Here is a 24,294-nt window from a genome sequence, read left to right as displayed (position 1 = left end):
TGCTGGTGCTGGTGGAAGCAGGAGGGAGGTTGAATTTAACCAGCACTGCAGTTTGCCCAAAGGAGTAAGGTGGATTAAGAAAGGGGCAAGGAAGTTGATTATAATGATTAACTATTGAATTCAGTGAGATGTGAGATAGAGGAAAACACTGAAGTCTGCTAGGCACGGTGCTAAATATATGCATTATCTCATGTAATCCCAACAGTAATCCCATGAAGGTGCTTAGCCTTCTTTTACAGGTAAAGAGGCTGAGGTTTAGGAAGACCACCAGCATATCTTGGAGATATGGTGGGCTTGGTTCCAGACCACCAGAATAAACTGAATGTCGTAATAAAGAGAGTCACACAAATTTTTGGTTTCCCAGTGCATATGAAAGTTATGTTTGCACTATACTGTAGTCTATTAAGTGTGCAATGGCATTATGTCCAAAAAAAAAGTACATACCTTAATTTAAAACACTTTATTGCTAAAAAAAGGCTAACCATCATCCAACAATGCAAGGTTGCCACAAATCTTTAGTTTGTAAAAAAAAAAAAAAAAAAAACAAAAAAACAATATCTGTGAAGCACAATAAAGCAAAGCCCAATAAAACAGGGAATGTCTGTAAAACTTGCTCAAGGCTACACAGCTGATAAGTGACAGATCCAGCATCAGATCCAGAAACACTGTTCTCCAAAGGTATGCCCTTAGCCTTATTATAATTTGCTTTAACTAGAGCACAAGCAAATATTTTTTAAATTGATGCATTAACAGAAAGGAAGCTAACTTTGTCCAATATATTTTTGTTAATATTTTTCCAACTTATGTTAATTTTAAGATTTTTGATGGACAGAAATTTTTAAAAGTTTATAGCAAAATCTATTTATTTTACCTTATCTTTAATTCCCATCCTGAGATTAAATAATCACCTATATTTTCTTTCAGCTTTTTATCTATTTATTTATTTTTACATTTGAATCTTTAATCGATTACAAATTAATATCATATGTGTTTTATGGTGAGATGCTATTTTTTTTACAGCTTGTCAATTGTCCTAGCACTAATTTTGAATAATTTAATCCTTTTCTTGATCATTGGTAATGCACTTTTATCATATGTTACAATTTTATAAACACTTGGGTCTGTTTCTAGAATACCTGTTTATCTTTCTTTGTATTTTTAAACTTGTAAGGGAATATTTCACCTGACCACTCTTCCTTTCCAAAAATTTCTTAGACAGTCCTGCCTGTTTGTTCCTTCAGATGCCCTTTAGAATTGTTTTTTTAAGTTCCTAAAATATCTCCCTGAAATATTAATTTTGATGATACTAGAGTAGTGAATTAATCTGGCAGAATGGCAGGTTCGCAGCATTCAATCTACCCATTCAGGAACATGGCACATCTCTATTCAAGTCTTAATAAAATGAAATAATTTTTTCACTTAGGTTTTACACATTTTTAAAAGGATATTTCTAGGTATTTTTTGTTTTTATGACTATTAAGAATGGAACCTGGTTTTCTCCAGTATATTTTCTAGCTGGTTATTTCTAGTACCTGATTTCTAGTTGCTGATTTAGAGACACTTTTTATATTCTTCCACCTAAACTGAAACTCTTAAATATAAGAATTTCTAGTTAATTCTTTTGAATTAAAAAATACAGTATCATGCTCTGCTCCTCATAATATTGGTAACTTCATCTATTTTCTAATAGTTTTACTTCTTATCTATATTTTACACTATGACTATAGTTACTAAAACTTAGACAAAAATGTTGAAAAGAAAAGGTGCTAAAACATATATCCATAAAATTACTGTTGAAGGGATGCCTCTGGTATTTCACTCTAACATTCAGTGTAATACTGGCTGTCATCTGAGACTGATATTCATAAGGAAGCTCAGGTAGTTGGCTTGTAGAACAAATATTAAAAATAGTTTTTAAAAATTAGGAATATATCTTGAATTTAATTGAATACTATTTTGGCATGTATGATTGGTCTTTGAACTACCAAAGAGATAATCATTTGTGTACTTGTTGCCTTTTTATAAATAGATTTTAAAAAGTCATCTCTTACTACTGTAAAACATAAAGCAGTCATATGAACAGCAATAAAAGGCAATTATCACATCCTTACTTTTTGCATTTAGAAAAAGCTGTAAGAGCATTTTATACTTAGGTGTTTAAAAAGTCAAATGTCTATGTTTCCAACATAACATTTTCACCAGGCTAGAATTACAAAGGTTGGTTGGTTGGTTGGTTTGTTTTTAGCAGCTTACAACAACTATTTTATTTTGCTGGTGATTTTGTGGACAGGAATTTGGGAAGGGTTTGGCTGAGCTTTTCATGGGGTTGTCATTGGATGGTACTGGGGCTGTCATTGCCAGGCTGGACTGGGCTGGACATCCAAGATGGCACACTCACAGGGCTGGAGCTCAGCTGGGGCTGTGGACCAAAGCACCCCCAGGTGGCCCCTCCATATGGCTGGGCTTCAAGAGGGGTGTCCAAAGAACCAGTGCTCAAGTCCAGAGATCCAGGTGACCTTGATCTTCAGATTCTCCAGCACATAAGCCAACCAGCTGGGGACTTAGGAGTCACTGCAAGTTTTAAGAATTGCTGGGCTCCCTTCCCCACAAAGTATTTTAATTAAAATGAATACTTGTCAGATACCCATTACATGCAAGAAAAGCTCAGAAACCCTACAAAGGAAAAAAAGATAAGCAAGGTGGGGTCCTGGCCTCCCAGAGGCTTGTAGACCTATAGTGGAGGGAACAAGACAAAAGCCCAAATGAGTGAGGGTAACAAGCACCAGGACAGCACAGAGGAGTGAACGGTCACTGCTGGTGGGAAAGAAATTTAATTATTTTTAGCAGCTGATGCCACCAAGCAGCATATTAAAAACCAGTGGCTACCAAGTCTACACACACACCATCACTCTGAATATTGTTAAAGGGTTGGTAGCTCGCCACCATGCTGCTCCCAGAAAAGCCGGCAACAGTGAGAGCATGCTGCCCAGGTCTCCTGGAGGACCTTCTTGCTATGTTATCATCTCTGCTTGACTAAAACATAGTGAAACATGGAGCTGACATTTATTTTCTGAGCTTCCGTTATTATGTTATCCCATTAGTGGTTTTTACCTTTTACGATGCTCTCATGGAACTGAGATTCCCCTATTGCTGACCAGATGCACCCCTAATTGGAGAGAATACAGTTGCATACCATGTTTAGGAAGGTATGTATTAATGGAATGTTTTAAAAGGCTCTCCAGATTGTTGGCTTAGATAGACTTCTTCCTGGGTGCTGACCCCTCTTGGCTATGGGACATCCAAGCCATCTCTATCAATCTAACTGGTTTGCAGTTTTCCTGATTCTCTGTTTACCAATAAAATGTCTCTTAAACCAGTCTTAGGGAACAGAAGGCTTAGTCAAGTCCTCACAAAGAGCACAACAACTGTGTACCATTCAATAGGCTGTGAGCCACCAAAATTGTAGCTAGGAACTGCCTTGGGTCCCTTCTGAAAGGCCGACAGGTCATACGAGCCAGGCTACTTGATCTCCTGCTGCATTTCACTTGTAAAATGCTATTAATATCTGCCATCAATTCCTCTCAAAGGAGTGTATAAAATTTTCTGGGTAGGAATATTGCATTTAATCATTTGGTTACACCACTATATGAGTTCATTTCAAAAACTGCTGTGACTGTGAATGTGTTTGTTCACTTATACACACACACACACACACACACACACACACGTTGCCTCCTGACAGTTGTGTTAACACAATGATTTTTTTTTATTTGGATAGTATTTGTATTTGGAAGTGAGTGTTAATCTTTATACGGATTTACCAGTCTTTGATCAACACATTTTCACAATATCTTACAAACCCATTTCATTGAATTAATTATAATTACTAAGGAGGACTCTCTAGAAATGGTTTGGCTTATAAAATAAGGAGCTTATCTGGAAGAGTGGTCCAGAGTTTGTTATATGATAAGCATTACTCAACAGCAAGGTCCATTTTAGTGTTAATTCTTATCATCAGTCCATTTCATCAGGAAAGGCTCTAGTTTCTTCTTAATCTTATGAATCTGTTTTTCACTCCCACCAAATAGAGTAGAAATTTTTATCAGAATGAAGTTACTAGAACTTTGGGATTTTCTTCTTTCTCCATGGAATCTTTTGTTTTTTTCCCAAACCTGAACCTGAAAATAAGATAAGTGCTAAAGAAAATTAAATATTCAAGACTTCCCTCCTCAAAATGCCAAAATGACACTGAAAAACAGGTCTCCAGTCGATGAACAGGTAATTATTTTAACTCTAATAAGAACCTCATGAGCCTAGAAGTAGTCTTCTGTGATGTTACAGTTTCCCTGAGGAAAGAGTAAAGTGGCAAGTATGATGCTCTTGGCAAGTTATAGTTGATGTTAAAGTAGTTATTTTATTAGAGGAAACAACTTATCAAAAGTAGGCACCTTTTGCTGTCCACATTCAGTCTGGGGTCAGAATCCATTCACATATGGACTTATTTTTATCAAGCCAGGCATTAAAAACACTTTATCTTGTATAACCTCACAAAAGCAATATGAACTATTCCCACACAACAGATAGGAATACTGAGGTTTAAAGAAAATTAAGCAATGTGCCCAAATTTATGCAGTAGATTTGGAATTTGAGGTCAGGCAGTTTAACTCTAGAATCTCAACTTCTACCATACTACTAATCTTTAAACGTTTGCCAGTCTACTATGTCATAGAAAGATATTTGATTTTTCCCCCTAGTTCCTGACTCAGAGCTCATAAATCTCTTGTGATGTCCTGAGTGACAAGCGTAATAGGAGCGCTTTGCCTCTTATTCTAATGAGGCAGCTCTTGTCCCTAGATAGCTTCACGAGGAAAGCTGGTCTCCAGAAAGACCAATCCTTGACTAGAAGCCTGGAATTTTCAGCCCACCCACCAACCTCCAGGGAGGGGAGAGGGCTGAAGCTGAATTAATAATTGATCATGCCTATGTGATGAAACTTCCAGAAACCCCCCAAAACACTAGGGTTCTGAGAGCTTCTGAATTGGCAAACATATCCATGTGCCAGGATGGTGATGCTTCCCAACTCCTCAGGACAGAGGCTCCTGTGCTCTGGACCCTTCTGAACCTCACCCTGTACTCCTCTTCATCTGGCTGTTCATTTGTATTTATAACAAATGGGTAACAGTAAGTAAAATGTTTTCCTGAGTTCTGTGAGTCATTCTAGCAAATTCCTGAACTTGAAGACAAGGGTTGTGGAGACACTGGTCTTTGTACCCAAGATGAACACGTTGGGGCTCAGGGCAGGTTGCCCCCAAATATGCTACAGGGCATATTGATTAATTTTTATTAAAGTTGCTTGTGAAGCAGCCAATGCAAAAAGGAAACTCTGGCCTCCTCTGCAACCCTGAAAGCAAGAAATAAATCTCTCCTGTCATGTGAAAGGTGAACTTCCTGCATCTGGAGGTAGGGGTTCACACTTACTACCAGAGAGAGACAGGGAATTCAGGGCTGGACCAAGATGTCTGTGTAAACAAACTTTGTTATTTCTTTATTAATTTACTACCCAAGCTCAAATTTTGCTTAAATTCCTTACTAATTAAGCACCCAAACCTAAGTTTCTTTGTTCTGTCAATCCCTCTCAAATTTATTGTTTGTTTAAAAGGTGTAAAAGCTACCTTCTTTGGCCACTTCTTAGGTCCTATTTCTGTGAAATTTCCATGAACATTAATCAAAATTTATTTCTTTTTCTCCTGTTAATCTGATTTGTATCAATTTTATTATTAGTCTAGCCATAAGAATGCAAGAGTGGTAGGGCATAAATTTCTGCCTCCCTGACAGTCAAAAGTGTGGATAACCTTGGGGACCCATTACTTGCAGCTGGAGTGTGAAGAGAGGGCTGTCTCATGGGATTGAGACTTTAACCTATGATGCTAACTTGGGTAGTTAGTGTCACAACTGAATTAACTTATAGGACACACAGTTGGTGTCAGAATTGCTTGAGGTCAGGAGGAAAAACCCTCGCACAATCTCACAGACCAAAAGGTGGATGAGTATTTCTTTTTCATGTATATGTTTTCCACTGAAATTTCCTTTTCTATAAAACTGCTTGCTCATGACCTTTGCTAGTTTTCCTACTGAGTTCTCAGTTTGTCTTTTTTCCACTCGTTGCTAAGAGCTTCTTGTATATTAAGTTTATTAACCCTATGTCTATAGTGTGTGTTGCAAATATTGTTCCCCTGGTTTGTCAACCTTTGCCCTAATTGACTGTTTCATTTTTGTTGCACCAACAGTTTCTAAAATTGCATAATCAGATATATTAATCTTTTCCTTTATGGCTCTTTACTTTTTATATCATGCTCAGAATGGCCTTCTCTAAGGATATGAAAATGTTTATGTTTTCTTCTGGTACATTTATGATTTTACAAGTTTAGGTCTTATTTTTTAATCTTTCTGGAATTTATCTTGATATATTTTGAAGTAGGATTCAAGATTTTTATTTAGCCAAAATAATTAGCTGAATTTTCTATCATCCTGTACTGAGTAATCTAACTTTTCTCCACTGATTTTGAATTGCTACTTTTCATCATACACTGAATTCTCATATTTTCTTTGGTTTAATTCTGAACTCTATTCTATTACAGTGATTTATTTTCCTATAACATTATCACATTGATTAATGTGCTTTATTAACTGTTAGAGCTCCTCTCCTCTTATTACTCTTCCTTTTCAGAACCTTCCTAGCTATTCTTGCATGTTTATTCTTTCTGAGGAATTTTGGTATCATTTTTTAAAGTTTCACTTACCCTTTCACTTTCTGCATCTGCTCTAAGGTCTCTGGTAGAGTCATTCCAAAACTTTCAGGGAAAAAAAGGGCGATGATTCCAATCAGGACAGTCAGGCTTCCCATGAGGATGTAGGGCAGAACTCTGTTGTAAGCACCTGTAAGGCATGCGACAAAATCAATTAGATACAGGAATTCTTCAGATACTCTTGAGAATCATTTTATAAAGGTGGCAAACAGTATTTAAGATTTTATCTGAATATCTGAATATTTACAGAAGAAAAAAAGCATGGAAAACATCAGTTTCTGTTTGGCAAACGTCATTGCCCCCGTGTTTCCATAATCATTCACCGACCTGGTTTTTGCATTATCATGCAGTCTTTCATGTCAGCTGGTATTCTCTAAGCTTCTACTTAATTATGTGTGATAGATGTTCAGCTGATAGAAATTTCTGCCTACCAAAGTTGTCCTCTTGGATATTGGAGGTCACTGGAGATGGGAGATGGGAGGACACCAAGGGGCAAGAGGTTGACTAGGATGTTGCAGGGACAGGTAGTGGCTGTTATGACTGGTTGGACATTTGCTTTTGACCAAATCAGTAAGCTAGGTCCACAGAGCTGTGAGACTCTTTTAAAAAACCTAAGTAATATTTTCAATCCAGTTTAAATAAAAAAATTTCAGGCACTGTGGTTTCTGTTTGCAGCATTTGTATATCTTGGTTTTATATGAAATTGGAAGAACCACTCCACCTCTCCTTTATCTGGTGTTACTTAGACAGGAAATAATAGATCTTCATCTTGCTTCCCTTCTGCCTACAGAGATTACACAGGGGCAACACACCCAAGAATTTTATTTGACAAAAATGTTCATCTTGAAGCTTCTCTAAGGTCTCTGTGTCACTAACAGGAGTAGCTGTTGTGGAACAGAAAGGTTTTGCTCAGACTCCTCCATTTCTTATGTACCAGTGGTCCACCATTAGGCCACATGACCATGCTTTGAAAGTACAGGGAAGAACAAAGGGGAAATGACACCAAAATATATAATAATGTACTTTCTCAGGTATTGTTCGGGGCAGCTGTGTGGAAAATGCTTCTCTTTCTCTATAAGGATTTAGAGTGTACTTTTTCTGAGAATTCGTATATGTCTCTGAGGATGTGTGTGTGTATGTGTGTGTTTGAGCCAGTAGGTAACCTATGGATGACTAGGAAGAATAAGGAGCTGTGTCTACATCTCTCACCAGTAGAGTTCCTGATGGGGATTAGGCTTGACGTGCCAGAGCCTATATCCAATGAACACCCTACTAAAGCCATTCTGTAGTGTTATTCCAGATTGATAAATTTGATTATATAAAAACTAAAACTTCCTGCACTGCAAAAAATGTCATAAAGTCAAAATGTAGATGATAAACTAGGAAAAATATTTACAATATATATACAAAGGGCTAATATTTTTCAATTACAAAGAGCTCCCACAAATCAAAAATAAAAAGTTGAATAAACCATTAGAAAGATGGGCGAAAGACATGAGCAGTCAGATCTCTTAAAAATAAATAGAATGTCAATAAATACATGAAAAAACTCTCAGTCTCATTCATAACTGAAGAAAAGGAAATGAAAGCAACAATGATACCATTTTTCACATAGCAGATTATCAATGATTAAACAACTGGATAATCCTCAATGTTGCTGAGGATGTGGAGAAACAGGCACTTTTATATATTTTATAGTTAGATTGTTAATTGGTACAATATCTAGAGGTCAATTTTGCAATATCTACGAAATTTTTAAATTGCTCCAGCAATTCATGGATCCAAATGTACAAAGGGTATGAGGGCATAGGGAATTGTTTATTGCAGTGTTATCTGTAATAACAAACCTGAAAATGGCCAACTGTCCATTCATGGGCCTACTTAAATAAATTATTTATATACATACATACATTTAAAGTCTATGTACTAACTAAAAAAAAAGGTAAAAGAGCTATATATACCAATATGGAAAGATATCCTGATACACTGTTAATTTTTTTAAAAAATTGTGAAAGAATATTTATAATATAATTTTTTGTGTGTTTAAAAACATACATATACATATATACGTATGGAGAAAAAAACATCTGAAGGGCCACTCACCAAATTATTAATATTAGTTTCTTCTAGGGCTGTGATTTGGGGAACTGAGAGAAAAGAGGTAACTTGTACTTTTTCCAGTACTTTCTATGCTGTTTGTATTTTTCACAAGGGAAATCTATTACTTTTATATTTTTAAAAAAGAACAGACTGATAAGATGCATCTCACCAAGGTAAACAAAGTAGGGAGCAATGATGCTGCCCACTCTGGAGGCCATGGACGTGATCCCCACAGCCATGTTCCTGACCAGGGTTGGGTAGAGCTCTGCAGTGAAGACATACAGCATGGAGAAGGCAGAAGTGATCCCGAATTATCCTAACATGGCCAGACCAATGGACAAGAAGTTGTAATCTGGAAAAGAGACCCAATGTAAACAGAGATGCTTTTAGAAGCAATGTTTTCCTAATTCAGTTGCTGGTATTGTCCTTTTTGCTAATACAGGAATGTTTTATAACATAAAGATGTTCCCCCAAATTACATTTTATCTTCAATGTCTTACTAATTGGACATGGACAAAGACGGAGTGTGAGGGGTTGCTTTGAACTTTGTTCTTCTGAATCATTTATGCATTCAATGACCTTTGTCCACTTTTATTTATTGCAACAGTTTCATAGTAAGCTGTTAGCATGTTAATATAGTTAAGTTTAATATTCGAAGAGAAGGACCAATCCTTTTTATCTTGTTTATTGTTATTAAGAAATACGTATTTCTATGCATAATACTATATATCAATAATCAGTTGACTTAACATTTTAACAACATGAAAAAACTAGACATAGCGAAAATGAGAAGTATGTATCTTTTCATGTGCTTTCTAACTACTTAAAGATTACAGACCATAAAAACCAACAAATTTATACTGGAATTGACATGTACTACCAACTCAGAGAGAAGGTCTGAAAGTACCAAGAAATTGGGAATCAGGACTGTGACTCGATGAAAGAGGTTTCTACAAGGGCAATTACCGGGAGCATTACTCTTCCTCTTCAGGTGGTAATTTCTGATTCTCCAAGGCTAACTTTTATGTTTGAGGGGAGTAATTTGAACACAGGAAATCACAGTTTACTATCACTTGTTTAATTGACTAATGAGTTGTTTATGATGTAAAGGCTACATAAACAGGGAGCAGTGACTAATAATTAGCCCAGTGAAGGTGTGGATTTTTTCTGGTAAGCTGTTAATATTGGATAATTTCTTACCTGCAGGTACCAATTGAATTAAGAGAAGCACACCTCCTGCAAAAAGCAGTACTCCAGCTATGACATAACACCTGGGCAGGGTTCGAAGTAGCAGCCAGGCTGTAATGTAAGCTGGAACTTCAATCAAGGCAGAGAAGAAACAGTTCAGGTAGGCATCGCCATGTAAATTAGGAGTGTTGAGAGACAGAACAAAGTAACCTACTGAGGTTAGCATCCTGAAAGTCAAAAGAAAAAAGACAAAAATGACAAAAGAATGGCTTGAATTACTTTACAGTTTCATGATGATCAAGAAATTGTCTAGATCCTCCTGCCTTACAAGCAGACACTAGCCACAAATGGCTATTTAAAAGTAGATAAATTAAAATTAAATAAAATTGTAAGTTCCATTCCTCAATGTGGCACTAGCCATACTTCAATTGCTTAGTAGCCACATGTGGCTAATAGTTACTATGACGGACAATACAGATATAGAACATTTTCATCAGTGCAGAAAGTTCTATTGGACAGCTCTAGTCTAGATATGCCAATATTCAACAATACCTCTCCTAGTCTAGTTAATTTCAAGTTTCAATATTTCCTGAAGAGTTTGTACATTCTCATTCCTGCAGAGCTATTATTTGAAGAAGGAGTGTTGGTCACGTCAGTGAACATAAAATCTGTATTTCATTCTTACGAAGAAGAAGAAGAAGAAGAAGAAGAAGAAGAAGAAGAAGAAGAAGGAGAAGAAGGAGAAGAAGGAGAAGAAGGAGAAGAAGGAGAAGAAGGAGAAGAAGGAGAAGAAGGAGAAGAAGGAGAAGAAGGAGAAGAAGGAGAAGAAGGAGAAGGAGGAGAAGGAGGAGGAAGAGAAGGAGGAGGAAGAGAAGGAGAAGAAGAAGCATAGGTAATCCTGTGGGATCCACTTACAGTAAATTCCAACTGATTTAGTAAAACTCATTTTAGGGAAAAAAAGAGAAAGCCCCATAATGCTTCAAAGTATCACAGAGTGCATATTTCCATATCCTGTCTTTATAGTTAACTTCCATGTAAAAGCTTCTCTGTAGAAGAAAAACCATACTATGCAGAAATTTGCTTATTATTAACATGACTGAAAAGCAGAAGGCTTCTGAAAAATGTTTTCAGGAACACTGTTGGATCTTTTTATACATACTCTACTAGGTTGGGTAGCACAAGAGCTAATCTAAAACAATTTTTAAAAACTGAAGCTTTCATTGCTCTAGGAATCTTAGTGATTTTCACATTAGGTAATGAGAGTAGCCTAGATAAAACTAGTGACTAGTTTATTACTGGCTCAGTAGTGCCACTACTTGAGATACATTTCCATCAATGATATATGCTGACATGTAAGAACTAAGGCGGTCTATTTTGAGGAAAGCCATATGCCTAGGACACACTTGCTTAATTCAGAGGCATAAACTCTGTCATTGACTTCTTCTAATTGCAGAACAGGATGGCCCTAAAAATAGACAAGCTGCAGTCTGGACCTACTCTTTTTAGTGCTGCCATCATGGGGTAGGCATGTTCTTTTTTCCTTCTTCCTCATTTCTTGGCAGATACATTATTAAATCTAGTCTACAAAGTCAATTCAGTATTTCTATGCCTTAAAATCACTTGGTAGATGGCTATTAGCAAGTATTAAAAGCTTGTCAAAACTCCAATCCAGGCACTGGGGATTCAAGTTATTCCAGCCTTACTCATCAGTTGCCAGTACAGCTTCAGGAAACAGGAGCTGAATTAGCATCTTGGCTTCAGGCACCAGGGACCTCATAAATCTTAATCCCAGGAACCTTGGGGGGATGGGGAACCCTTTCCCTGTGGGTCACAGTATTGTAGACTTAAATATTGTCCCTTGTGACTTTTTTTTTCAGTAACCAGTTCCATGAATTAAATTGAGGCCTTCCCAAATAACTTAGAATTTTAAAATTTTAATTTCATCTCAGGAAGACCTAGGCCTTGCCCTGATCATCCCTTGAATTAAAGAAAATCAGCTATATATTTACATGTAAAATCAAAAAACTAAATCTATTTAATCAAATGAATCTATATACAAAACAGAAACAGACTCACAGACATAGGAAACAAACTTAAGGTTACCAAAGGGGAAAGGGAGGGGGAAGGGGAAAATTGGGAGTATGGGATTACCAGATACAAACTACTATACATAAAATAAATATGCAGCAAGGATTTACTGTATAGCACAGGGAACTATATTCAATATACTGTAATAACCTATAATGGAAAATAATCTAATATATATATATTATATACATATATATACACACAACTGAATCACTTTCCTGTACACCTGAAAGTAACAGACCATTATAAATCAACTATACTTCAATAAAAACAATTGAAACTAAAAAGTTACAAGGCTCTGAGGTGGGGAATCTCCCAGGATAAAATCTCTCTGTGGCCCTATGATGTGTGTGCAGTAAGAGGCTGAGGAAGGAATTTCTACTAAGAAGGAAGTAAGACTGCCAGACCTCATTATAGCAGGTGCTCCCCAGATATTAGCATCCTTCTTTCCAGGAAAAATCAGACACTTCCTCATGCAGCTTACAGCCATATGACCTTTTGGCTTTTGCACCACTTGGAGTATACAGCTCTAGAGCATGCCCCCGAAGCATAACCCTGTTATCACAACAAAGCAAAGCTCCTATGAAACTACTGGGAACTAGCAGTCCTCCTGGAGAGCTCTGGGGGTGGTGCCAGGCACAGACAGGATCATGCTAATGCTTGATGCTTCCACAGGACTTGTGAAAAATGCAGATTGCCAGGTCCCACTATGGGCCTGCTTCATCTGAATCTTTCCTGGAGCCTGGCCTGGGAATCTGGATTTTTAAAAGGATAACTGTGATAAGCATCCAGGTTTGGAAACCTGAGAACAAGAACATTCTTGTATCCACTGCTTGTTTGTCTCTGGCCTGTACAGAGCCACTAAAATGCCTTTGGACCAGGCTGAAGGTGCTTCAGAAGAGAAGCCAGAGAAGCTTAACATCTCCTTCCAAGCTGATACTACTCTATATGTTTTCCTGTTCAAATTAATGCCACTGCCCCTTACGTGAGATAAGAAAACACAGCTTTTAAGAGCACACACTTTGGCACCAGAGAGACCTCGGAAAAGCACAAGCTCCCTTTCCCTTCACAGGCTCATCTAGTTGACACTCAATGTGCCTTGCGGCAGGAAGAAACCAGGCGTGCTGTCACAAGCGAATTTTCACACTGGCCTTTATTTTTACTTGTCCGTAATTATATATCTCTTCTATGTTTTATTCTTGCTTTCATCCATGTAGGTCTGATCTTTAATACTAGGCTATAAGTTCCTCCGAACAGGAGTCAGACCACATATCCACTAAATATCAACAAACACCCAGGACAGCTCTGAGATGCACAAGTGTTAGATACTCCCAATGTTATTTTTGTATCTAGTCAAACTGACAAAGGCTGGGAATGGAATTCTTGATCTGAAGAGCAAAGCATTAAGATATATTTGCCCTGGCAGCCCTTTGAGAGCTTGGGTTCATGGCCACTGTAATTAATCCTCCGGTCATCACTAAGGTATCTGCTCCTGTCAAAGGCCACAAAGACCAGGGATGGAGGAAGCCCTCAGGGTAAGGCACTGGCATGCCCGCCTCCCTTCACAGAGTCCTGCTTTCTGGGGTGGCCTGGAGCACAGATGTGAGCATGGGGAAAGCAAGCAGACTAAGAAGCGTATGGTCTTGATGGGGTTTCCTGAGCAGCCCCCCACCCTTCTCCTAGCCAAGAGTGCCCTGCCCCACCCTCTCCATCCATCTGTGTGTCCTCCCTGGTTTGGACTCTTCAGCCCTGAGTCACTCTGCTCGCTTTCTCTGCTGGATCACAGTGTCCACTCACTGGGTACTTCCTCCCTCATGTCATCCTTTATCTTCCATCGAATCCTCTTGACGCTCAGTTACATTCTCTGCTCCTTAAGCACAGAAACTATGTCTAATTTTTCTTGTTTTCTCTAGGAGTTGGCACGGGGCATGGCTGAGGACACTGTGAGTCCTCATTGACTGTCAGGAAGTGCATCTGCTTCCATAGGATACCAGCTGTTTTCTCGTGGCCTCCTGCCTGCAGGGGTGAATCCTCCAGCCGGAGCTCTCAGGCGTCAACATGACACAGCAAGACTAAAGACATGCGCAACTTCCTCAGCAGACTTTGGTAAGATTCAGGGGACAGTGGGGAACCCGTGGGTGGAATACCCCTCAAACACATTTTTCCCACTTAAACTGGACATTTGAAAAACAGCTGTATGTATCTGCATCAATGGTATGGAGCAAGACCCCAACAAAAAGTTGAAGATAAGCTTGCAAAAGGGAAAGTAACTAGTATTTAATCAACACTTGTTCTGTGCTAAGCAGTTTACATATATTATTGCACTTACTTGGCCCACAGCCCTTTGAGGTAGGTTTTATCTCAGAACTTCATCATTATTGTGTCTCTAAGGCCTTGAACAATGCCTGGTACATAGTGGGCACCCAAAACATAGAGTCAAATTAAAGTCCATGATCAAGAATGCATAGATGATTTCAAGAGGAAACATCTGCAAAGGCTTACCTCCACAGGATCAAAAACCATGACTGGGGCAGCTACGTTGTTCACTTTTGCAGCTTTTTGGATGGTATCTTCAGCTTCTTTAAATCTTCTCTGGGATATCAGCCACCGGGGAGATTCAGGAATAAACCTAAAATTCACTTATAATGGTTTATAATTTTTCACAGTAGCAAGGTTTGATGTTATTAATTGTAAGTTGCCCCCGAGTAATTTTTATTTTGTAAAATGCTAGTTTGTCTTTTTAAAGAACATCAGGAGGGAAGCCTCATGTGAGCTCCATTGATTGTAGGAACAAATAAAAGTACCTTCAAGTTTCAAATTTCTGATCAAATCATAGGACCAATCATCAGTTGTGCTTGAGGCCCGGACCAGACTTTAAGGGGTAACACTAACTGTGGGCATGTTTAAGCCAGGGCAGCTGGAGTATGCCGTTCAAAACATCATAGCCAGTGTGGCTTAAGAGAAACACAGCCTAGGGTCTTTTCAGTGTGTCTATCCCTGGGAGCATCCCTGCTGCCCCAGTTGGTGATGCTCACAAGTTTATTGGGTAAGAGAGGGCATCTGTGTTCCTCAGGCTTTTCCGGTAGTCAGAGGAGGAGGTGAGCATACTGACATCCTCCTGCAGGCTGTCCCCAGGGCTTTCAACAGATTCCCAGCTCAGTGAGCACCCAGACCAGTTTTGGGGAGACAGACAATGTTGTCTTATTTTTTTTTTAATGTCTAGAAACATAATTTTTTATTATACAATCTATCCACATTTTAAGTGATGCTCAAACACAGTTGACTTCTTTCCTAATTTTTCTATTTTTTCTATTTATTTTCATCATGCTTTATTTAATTTTCCTATTCTTTCCTCGTTTTTATTTCTCAGAATTGCTTAGCCATCCTTCTGTCCGGTCTTGTTGCTCTTGCTTTCCTTAGCTATTTGTCAGTACTTAGTTATCCTAGAAAACAAGTTATATGTAGCAGATACCCAGACCTCCTGTAATTAACGGGCCCCTCCAAGGCCTCAGTAGGGATTACCTCAGAGCAAAACACAACATACAGAATGGCCAACCCCCAGCTTCCATTCCCAGCCTACTACTAGCATATGAGTTGAAAAATGAATCCGGTTTGCATTTTTCAGATTGTACCCTTAGTTGGTCCCTGTAGCAACTGTAATGATGGGAGGTTACTGACCTTCAGTAATTAGAGCTGTGCCATCCAAAAGAACTTTCTGTGGTGTTCTGTATCTGAGCTGTCCAACAGAGCAGCCACTACACGTGTGACTATTGAGCTGGTGTGACTAGTCGGACTGAAGAAACTAATTTTAATTTATTTACTTTTAATTAATTTTAATTAAATGGCTGCCTGTGGCTAGTGGTGACTGTATTAGTGCAGAATTAGCAGTTTTACCCCACAACCACCATATACTGCAATGGGCACTTCTGCTTCTGAGAGATAACTTTTCCCAACCAGGTTGTTCTTAGAAATATCCTACCTTTCTTACTAGGGGCTCTCAGGGCCATCACTGGCCTCAGGTTCCTAATACTTAGTCAGCTAGATATTGTAGAGCTTTTCCCATGTTGCACCTGTGGGCTCCTTCCCCACCCATTACGCACATACTCCATTCATACCTAGCCACTTATTGCCAAGCCTTTTAAGGGAATGTGGGACATAAAAAATCCCCAGACTACCTACAGTAGCTCTGTGTAGGTTCCTGCCCACTGTACTCAGGGTTGCTGCCGTCTCTACTTTCGAACTGCCATGGTTTTTTGGTGCATGAAGAATCAAGTCTAGCTGATCATTTCAAGTTAGTGGAGAGCCAAATGAGGTTGTACACTCTAGCCTCTTCATAGATTTAATCCAGATTGAACAGGGGAAGGGTATTGCTGGAGAATTCACATCACATATCGAGTAGGCAGCAGGGATCACAGTAGTCCAAAGCACTTCCCACATCATCCCAGCCCACCCAGACGGATAAGCATTGCTTCAGAAAGTACCACCATCAAGGACAAGACATTCAAAAGAAAGCTATTTTGTTTTTATAGGAAAATGATAAGACAGTTGTTAAACTTTCAGGGCAAGCACCCAGCTTATTTGTCCTGGCCCCGGGCTGCCTTCTGTCTGGGGCAGTCCTGTCCCTGGTACAGAGTGCCCACAGCCAGGAGCACTCATGAACCAGCCCGTGGGCAACAGAAGGGAGAACACTCCTCAGGGCAAGAGTTAGGCAGCTCCTTGTGGGATGGACCTTCTCTGCTAGAAACTCAAGGGGCTGGCCTAGCAGAGCTGTTCCTTGCAGTGATGTTTGGTTCTGAGGCAAAGATCCAAGTCCCAGAAATTAAAACCCCTATTAGTCTCTTATGGCCAATGAGGGCCCTTTTCTTTTTGTACTCTCTCTCTCTCTGATAGAATCATATACTAATAAGGTTGATTATAACATTTTTAAAGTACTTATCTCTTATGCCAAAATGACAGCTAGAGCCAGGGAACACAGATTATTAAAAGCATTCATCTGAAGAGGCAGAAAGTAACCTTTGAATAATCTTGTCTTGTGTCTTGAGAGACCCTATGGTCACCAACATCTTTTACAATAAATTCAGTTAGCAAGGGGGTTGTGGAGAGACGGAGGGTGTGATGATGGTGATGATGATGATGGTGATGACTCTCATTCCAGAAAACTGCCCTGCTCGCAGACTGGGTCAGGAACTCAAAATAGTATCTACCCCCTAACACACTACCTCTCAAATTCTAGGGAAGTAAGAGAAAAGTTCTCTCTCTCCCCCATGCACACCCATGCCAAGAATCTGCATTGGTTAAACCACAGCAGTCTTAGAGGCACCCAAAGGACAGTGGTTCAGAGTGGTCTAACTTGAGACACGTGATCCAACAAGGCCAGGAAGTACTACCTGTCAGCCTCTACGGCTGCCTGACAGTTGCAGCAAGATGAAGGCCCTGCTGGGAAATCTCCTAAGGCAGTGTGACCACACGACGGGGCAACCACGAGGGCTAATGAGTTCCAAAAAATGACCATTGTGTGTAAGCAGGTAGAGATGAAGCAGTTCAGCAAAAAACAGTCACTGCTGGGAGATTTGACTTTGATATCATGAGACCAAACCAAGACTAATTAATGAGAGAGAGAGAGAGAGAGTGCCAGACCCACCAATGGAAAAATAATCCCCTTTCCTCTTGCTTAAATATGAAAAAAAAATCAAAGAAATGGGGAATCCCCCCAAAAAGAGGGTATGGCTAAGGACTTTATTCCATTATTCTTAATCTTTTCTCTCACTTGAAATTTCCCACTTAATCACACTGGGTGAAAATGGGGCCAGTATCTCAACACTATGTTATTCCTACACTGCTGTGTCAAAATTGGGCTGGAGGGTTGTAGGGGGAGAGAAGAAAACATTTCTCCAACAACTCATTAAACAAAAGCAATTCTCTCCCCCTTCAAGACAAAGCAGATAAACAGGCACGTCTTAGATGCTAATCATCACATGATAGGGATGCTTGAAGAAGCTACATTAGTTGAAACCATTAGGAGAAAGAGGTTTGCTAGAGAGAGAAAAGTGTCAAAAGAGCAGGGCGGGGGCAGAATTAAAAACAACCAAGCCCACAGTATCATTTCCACAAACAACAACCAGCAGTAACAGACAAGAATGGGGAGAGCCTGAGTGGGGACTGGGTTTCCTGAGAACCAAGCTTTGTGGGACAGTGGAGAATCACACCCCAGCACGCGGGCTCCCCCCACCACAACGAGGCAAATGGTCTCTGGGCTTCGAGGCTGTCGCAGCTCGCTGCAGTGAGATCAGCAAACCCATGCTAGGATTGGCACCAGGCTCTAGGCTCCAGGCTGCTGGCCCGCAGCAGGGGGCTGTCTGGGATGGAGCCTCACTCACCACCACAGTGGGACACACAGCACCCCCGGCACAGTCAGCACCAGCAGCAGCATCCGCCAGTCTCTGATGAAGTAAGCAAACAGTGGCAGCAGCATGTAGCCAACTGCAAAAAATGTGCACACTCCTAACGTAGAGAATATAATACGAACTGACTTGCCAAGAATTTCTGCTCCTGTTCAAAACAAGGGAGGAGTATTAGCATTTTAACTCATTTTAATATTTGCTTTTCACATCATTACCTGGCAGGCAGAGTTCAAAACACAGCCACGTAGGAAAGGGAAAAGGTGTTTGTTTCATGGCCTCTGCAGAGCAGGAGCAGTCAGGGTGGAGGAAGGTGGGAAATGACCCAAGACTTATCACCTTAGAGAAGCATGAGTTTTGTGAGATTTTAAACGAGCCATAGATTTTATTTTTTTAAGGCCACCTCATGTCATAGAAACATCATGCCCAGCCCCAGGAGGTAATCTCTTCAGAGAATGTCATATTTCCAAAGTAAGAGCCCCGAGGTAAGTAACAGAAAGGGTGTCCCAGGAGATGTGGCGGCTCTTCCAAGGGCTGCATGCGTGGTGGTGCATTCAGCCCTTCCCACAATTCTCCACTGTAAGTAAGCAGACTCCAGTCTCTTGGGAAACAATGGAGCGTTCAGTTAGTGAGTCGGGTTAGGACACACTTAGCCATCTTCAGCCCTGGGAAACGATAAAGGGGAGCCAGCTGGCTCTGGAGGAGCAGGGATCAGGTCCCTGGCACCTAGGGCTGAATTCTGCTGCAGCCACACTGTGCCCAGGGATCAACCCCAGGCGGACACAGCCCATGCAGACCAAGGGAAGACAAGAAAGACCTGCTCTACTGGCCAGGCCGGCGGCAGCCCTAGAGCTGGCCACACACTTTGGGGCTCACAGAGCTTTCCCACACCACCACAAAGGCCCAAGACTGTTCGGTGTCCCGCCCTGTTTTGGGAAAGGCTCCTGCTCTGCTCAGCGCCACAGTGGGTGGTTTAGCTCCAGTTCTTCCAGAGACATTGCCTGCCCCTTGGGGCACTTGGTTTGAGACAGGGAGTCCAAGAACAAGCTCCTTTTGTTGTCACAGAGCTCCAGGCCCTTTCCAGAGTTTACTCTTGGTCCTCTGCCCTGGGGTGGAGATTTGGCCAATTGCAATGGCTCCATCTTTTGAGATCTGCCCATCACTATAGAGAAATAGCCCAGAAAATACAAAACAGACCATTCAAAGGTCATTCAGGCTTGGCTTTCAACAGAAATTTTCTCAATTGTGTTTATATGCCCTGAGCACAGGCTAAGGAATTAAGGGCTAATTCCAGAGCAGCAGTAAAATCACTACTTTGGCTGGTGTCTCTTTCTCGCCGCCTACCTGTTCCTGTCCCCACCTCTCTTCTTTCTCATTCAGCATAACTGAAGATGTGCCTCAGTGTTTTCCTCTTGAACTGCCGTTTCTAAAAGCTGGACTGACAGAAACGGCTAGTACTGTGTACTCCTTGCATCCCAGACTGCAGAGAGTAGCCTTAATCACACAGGGCATTTCTCAGCCTCTAAATTTACTTCCAGGGATAGGGCCAGACTTCTTTGAGGATCATGAGTGTTATTTCCAGATCTTTTCTTACCTCATTAATGACCTTCCTACCACTTCATAGGAAGACTCACCATGCCATATGGGAATGATATGGGAATGAATAGGGGGTGATTTATTCCTAAGCAGAGATTCAGAAGGGAAGCAGCAGAGGATGTGACTATGGAAAAGAGAAAGTGCACAGGACCAAGTGAAAATCTTGTAGACTCACGAGGCCAAGGAGCTCCCTTAAACTTCCATGCCCCTGATAAGAGAAGAGAGGGAAGTTACACCACTGGATTCCGGATAATCTCCCTCTCTAAGCTTGGATCTCAGGCCAGAACAGAGCTGTTCTAACTTTGCAGAGTACTCACAGGGACAGAAGAATTATTAAATAAATCTACCCTGCCTCTGCCCTTCTGTGGAGCAATACGAATGGCACAAACCTGAATAATCCCTTGTTAGCACAACTTTACACTCTGACTTCTAGACAGTCACCTTTCCTTGAAGATCATCATCACCATCATCATCATCATCTTCTTCATAGCTAGCATTTTTTTTTTTTTTGAGCAGGCCCTTTGAGCCAGGTTCCAAGCTCAGTGTTTATGTATATTATCTCTTTGAGTCTTCACAATAATTACATAAGAACTAATATTGCTTCTATCTTACACATCATCAGCTGAGACTTACAGAGTTAAAGCTAATTGCCTAAATTCACAGCCAGGATTTTAGCCTGATCTGTTTGGCCTGTGGATACCGTCCAGAAAAGAATCACCTGGGGGCAAAGCCTTGGCCCTATCAAGCAGTCCTTCAACTGAGGCTCCATTGGAGACATGTGTGGGAGATGGGTGAGGCCATACTTGCTTTTTAGAAGTTAGGATTTGCATTTTCTCTGCCTGGGCTGGTCTTTGAGCCAACTAGCCCCCTCAGAGGGACTCTGGCAGAGGAGTCCTGATTCCTGCAGACTTCTCACGGCCTCCAGGTACCACAGATTTTCCATGTGCTTAGCTGGCAGTGAGATGGGTTACAGTGGTGACTTCTGGCTCCGCTGACTGGGGATCCCTGTCCTGGCCTCCTTTACCGCCTAGGTTTTTGCTCCTAGGGCAAAGCCCACTTGGTCTTGGTCTGGTTGGGCCTCTGAGTGTCACTTAGGAGTGAGACTCCGACAACTAAGCCAGAGGGACATGGCCTGCAGGAGTGTTTGCCCACAGACTGTCACCACCACTCGAATCTGAGCACTCTCTCCAAGAGGGCGTGACTGAGAGAGGGCCAGGCTTACTTCCACGTTGATCAGGGCCGTTCTGTGGTAGTCAGCCCAGGAACCACTGGGTCCTTTCCACATGGAGGCAGGACCTGCCCTTCCATAAATGACCAACAGAGACCTGCAAACCCCTGCTCAAGAAACCAGAATGTGGTGCAGTTGCCAGGATGTGGAGCAGGACCCAGGGACCCCTGGGACGGGAGTGCCCTCTATTAGGTATATGCAGAGAGCATTGATGCCCGTGTGACTTTGATAGGTCCTACTTCATGGAGCTATTATTGTAAGGACTAAGATAATGTAGGTAAAGGGCCTGGGTGAGTGTCTGGTATGTGGTAGGTACTTAGGAATAATTCTGTTATCCCAGTCAAACTGTTGAAATGTGCCAGATGTCAGGGGAATGATGGAAAAGTACAGAGCCTTTGATCAAGAGACCCAGTGGAAGACAGCAGAACCTCTCTTTGCTCCCTGGAAAATACTCAGAATTCTTTTCAAATTGATAGGTGTTCCCCTGCTCAGGGCGTCCTCTCTTCCCTATATAAACCTTCACAGACCATTCGAGTTAAAAGTAATCTTTCTTATCTCTGTATATACCCAGAAAAGTTATCTGAGCTCCCCTGACACATTGACTATCTCTGCTGACCAGATGTGAGCCTCTTGCAGACACACAGAAGTGAGTCCTTACTCCTCCCTGGGCTCCCCCAGTTCTGCCCTCACACATTGCAGGGCAAACAAGGGCTGCCAGAAAATTTTTGCATCTTTTCAGTGTATTTATATACCATCTCCTCCCTTGAGGGTTTTGAGGTAGCTTATAATCTGAATAAAAGTTTTAAATGGCTACATTAAAATAAAAAGCAAAGAAAGGTAAAAAGTTATGTGTTGGAGAAAAGAACAAAAACACACAATGTATCATTTTGGAAAACATTCTAGGAGTTCCTTAAATGGTTAAAACATAAAATTCCCATATGACCCAGCAATTCCACTTAGAAAACAGTCTGGCAGATCTTTAAATGGTTAAACTTAAAATTCCCATATGACCCAGCAAGGTACATATCCAAGAGAACCGAAAACATAGATCCACAAAAAAACCTTGTATTCAAGTGTTGATAACAACATTCTTCATAATAGCCAAAGAGTGGAAACAACCTAGATGTCTATCAACAGATGAAGAGATGAACAAAATGTGGTTATCTCCTACAATGGAATATTGATTAATGCTACAGTATGGACCAACCTTAAAAACATTAAGTGAAAGTAGTCAGTCACAAAAGCCACATATTGTACGATTCCATTTATCTGAAATATCTGGAATAGACAAATCCACACAGATAGAAAGTAGATTAGTGGCTGCCAGGGACTTGGGAAAAAGGAGAAGGGGGAGTGACTGGTAAAAGGGTTCCTCTTAGGGGTGATGAAAATTTTCTGGAGTTAGAGTTTTTGGTTGTACAACTTTGCAAATATACTAGAAACCACTTAATTATACTCTTTTAAAGAGGTAATATTATGGTTTGCAAGTTCTATCTCAATTTAAAAACTATGTGGCTGACAAAGGCTTCATGATTGATATAGTGCAATTACCATCTTGCCTGAGCTTTCCAGTAGCCAAAGTTATAAAGGGAGGTGCCATCAGTTATGTACTTATCAAAGGAAAGAACACATTTAAACATCAGTAAATAGTAAACATAGTTAAATAGTAAATAGTTCAACATGGAACAAATACTGCATAGGAGGTTGATGTTAGTTGTACTGGAAAAATACCGAAATAATGGATCAGTGAAGACAGGAGGCAGTGAAGTGTGCAAAATAATTTCAAGCAGCTAGTTATGAGAAAGGATGATGCCACTGGAGTTTTACCCAGAGGCTGTGGACAGGTTAAAGTTGTTATTGCTGGGAAACAGTAGATTGTGAGGGGAAGCTGGAGTGTGGGTGGGGTCAGTGTCCTCGGTCCTGAGTAGTCATTTCCTCCTGAACCAGAATCATTCTGGCAGCTCCCTCACTTCCACGTGTGTCCACACTGTTCCTTTAAGTAAGGAACTGTTCCTTCCTTCCCTTTTCTTGTCTCCTATGACTCTGGCAAGCTTTACAATTGTTTTAAAGCAGAGCAAGGAGAGGATCCGTTTCTGCACCACTTTGGAAGTGGGAGTAATTCAGCATCCTGAATTAACATGAAGACTCCTAAAATGCGAGATTATCATCACAGAGTCTTGCCAACCCTTCCCTGGAGCCAGAGGGTAAAAGTGAAGATCCATACAGAACTCAGCCCAGACCCCAAACTCTGGTTTCTTTTAGTTAAATAAAACCCGGAACTCGACTATTTCAGCCTTGGAACACCAGAGAGCGCTGCTGTGCTGTGGGAAGCCTGCCCCCCGTGCCCTCGCACGGTCCCCTGACCCCGCCCCACCCCAGGTGCTGCTGATGAGGGAGTCTGGTTGCTCCAGGGGAAGGTTGATTTTCAGTGACACTCTTTAAATGTTCAGGCCTGAGAGCAAAGTGTCTCATACCAGGACACAAAACTCAGCAGTTTCCCACAGAGCACAGTGGAGTAAACCTACAGCCAGGGAGGCTCCCAGAGCACCCTACAATAGCCCCAGACCCAGGCTGATAGGAGCCTGCTGCACCCAGCTTCCCATCTGCTGATTGCTGGTTTGTACATCTAGGCTTGGACTGATCTTACAGATCTTACTTTCCCCTTGGCCCTCTCACTCTTCTAAGCATGGAGAGCAGGGAGGGAAGTTGGTTACAGGATCAGGGTCAGCTGGGCAGGGACTTTCCTGCAGGAGGCCTGGCGTGGGCTCTCCTGGCCTCATCCACTCACAGGGGAGGCTCTATGGCCCCAGAAACACCCTGTGCCACTGGAAAGGCTGGTCTCAGTGCTGGCCATTCAGTAGAATCTAGGGGATACCATGCATGGCACACA

General features: G+C 41.0%; 1 protein-coding gene across 1 annotated transcript in view; it reads right to left on the bottom strand.

Annotated features, from left to right (window-relative positions):
• Positions 1–3,760: 3,760 nt before the first annotated feature.
• SLC22A4 (solute carrier family 22 member 4) overlaps positions 3,761–24,294 on the bottom strand; it is a 40,035-nt gene continuing 19,501 nt past the window's right edge. The window contains 7 exon segments of the mRNA XM_074355010.1: positions 3,761–4,178; positions 6,801–6,936; positions 9,076–9,258; positions 10,107–10,363; positions 14,042–14,072; positions 14,681–14,811; positions 18,560–18,731. Coding sequence (XP_074211111.1) covers positions 4,103–4,178; positions 6,801–6,936; positions 9,076–9,258; positions 10,107–10,363; positions 14,042–14,072; positions 14,681–14,811; positions 18,560–18,731 — 986 coding nt within the window. The 3' untranslated portion in view covers positions 3,761–4,102.

Source organism: Camelus bactrianus, chromosome 3 (assembly GCF_048773025.1).
Source record: "Camelus bactrianus isolate YW-2024 breed Bactrian camel chromosome 3, ASM4877302v1, whole genome shotgun sequence".
Lineage (NCBI taxonomy): Eukaryota > Metazoa > Chordata > Mammalia > Artiodactyla > Camelidae > Camelus > Camelus bactrianus.
Note: the sequence above shows the minus strand (reverse complement) of the source record. Positions and strands in the feature narration are given on the sequence as shown.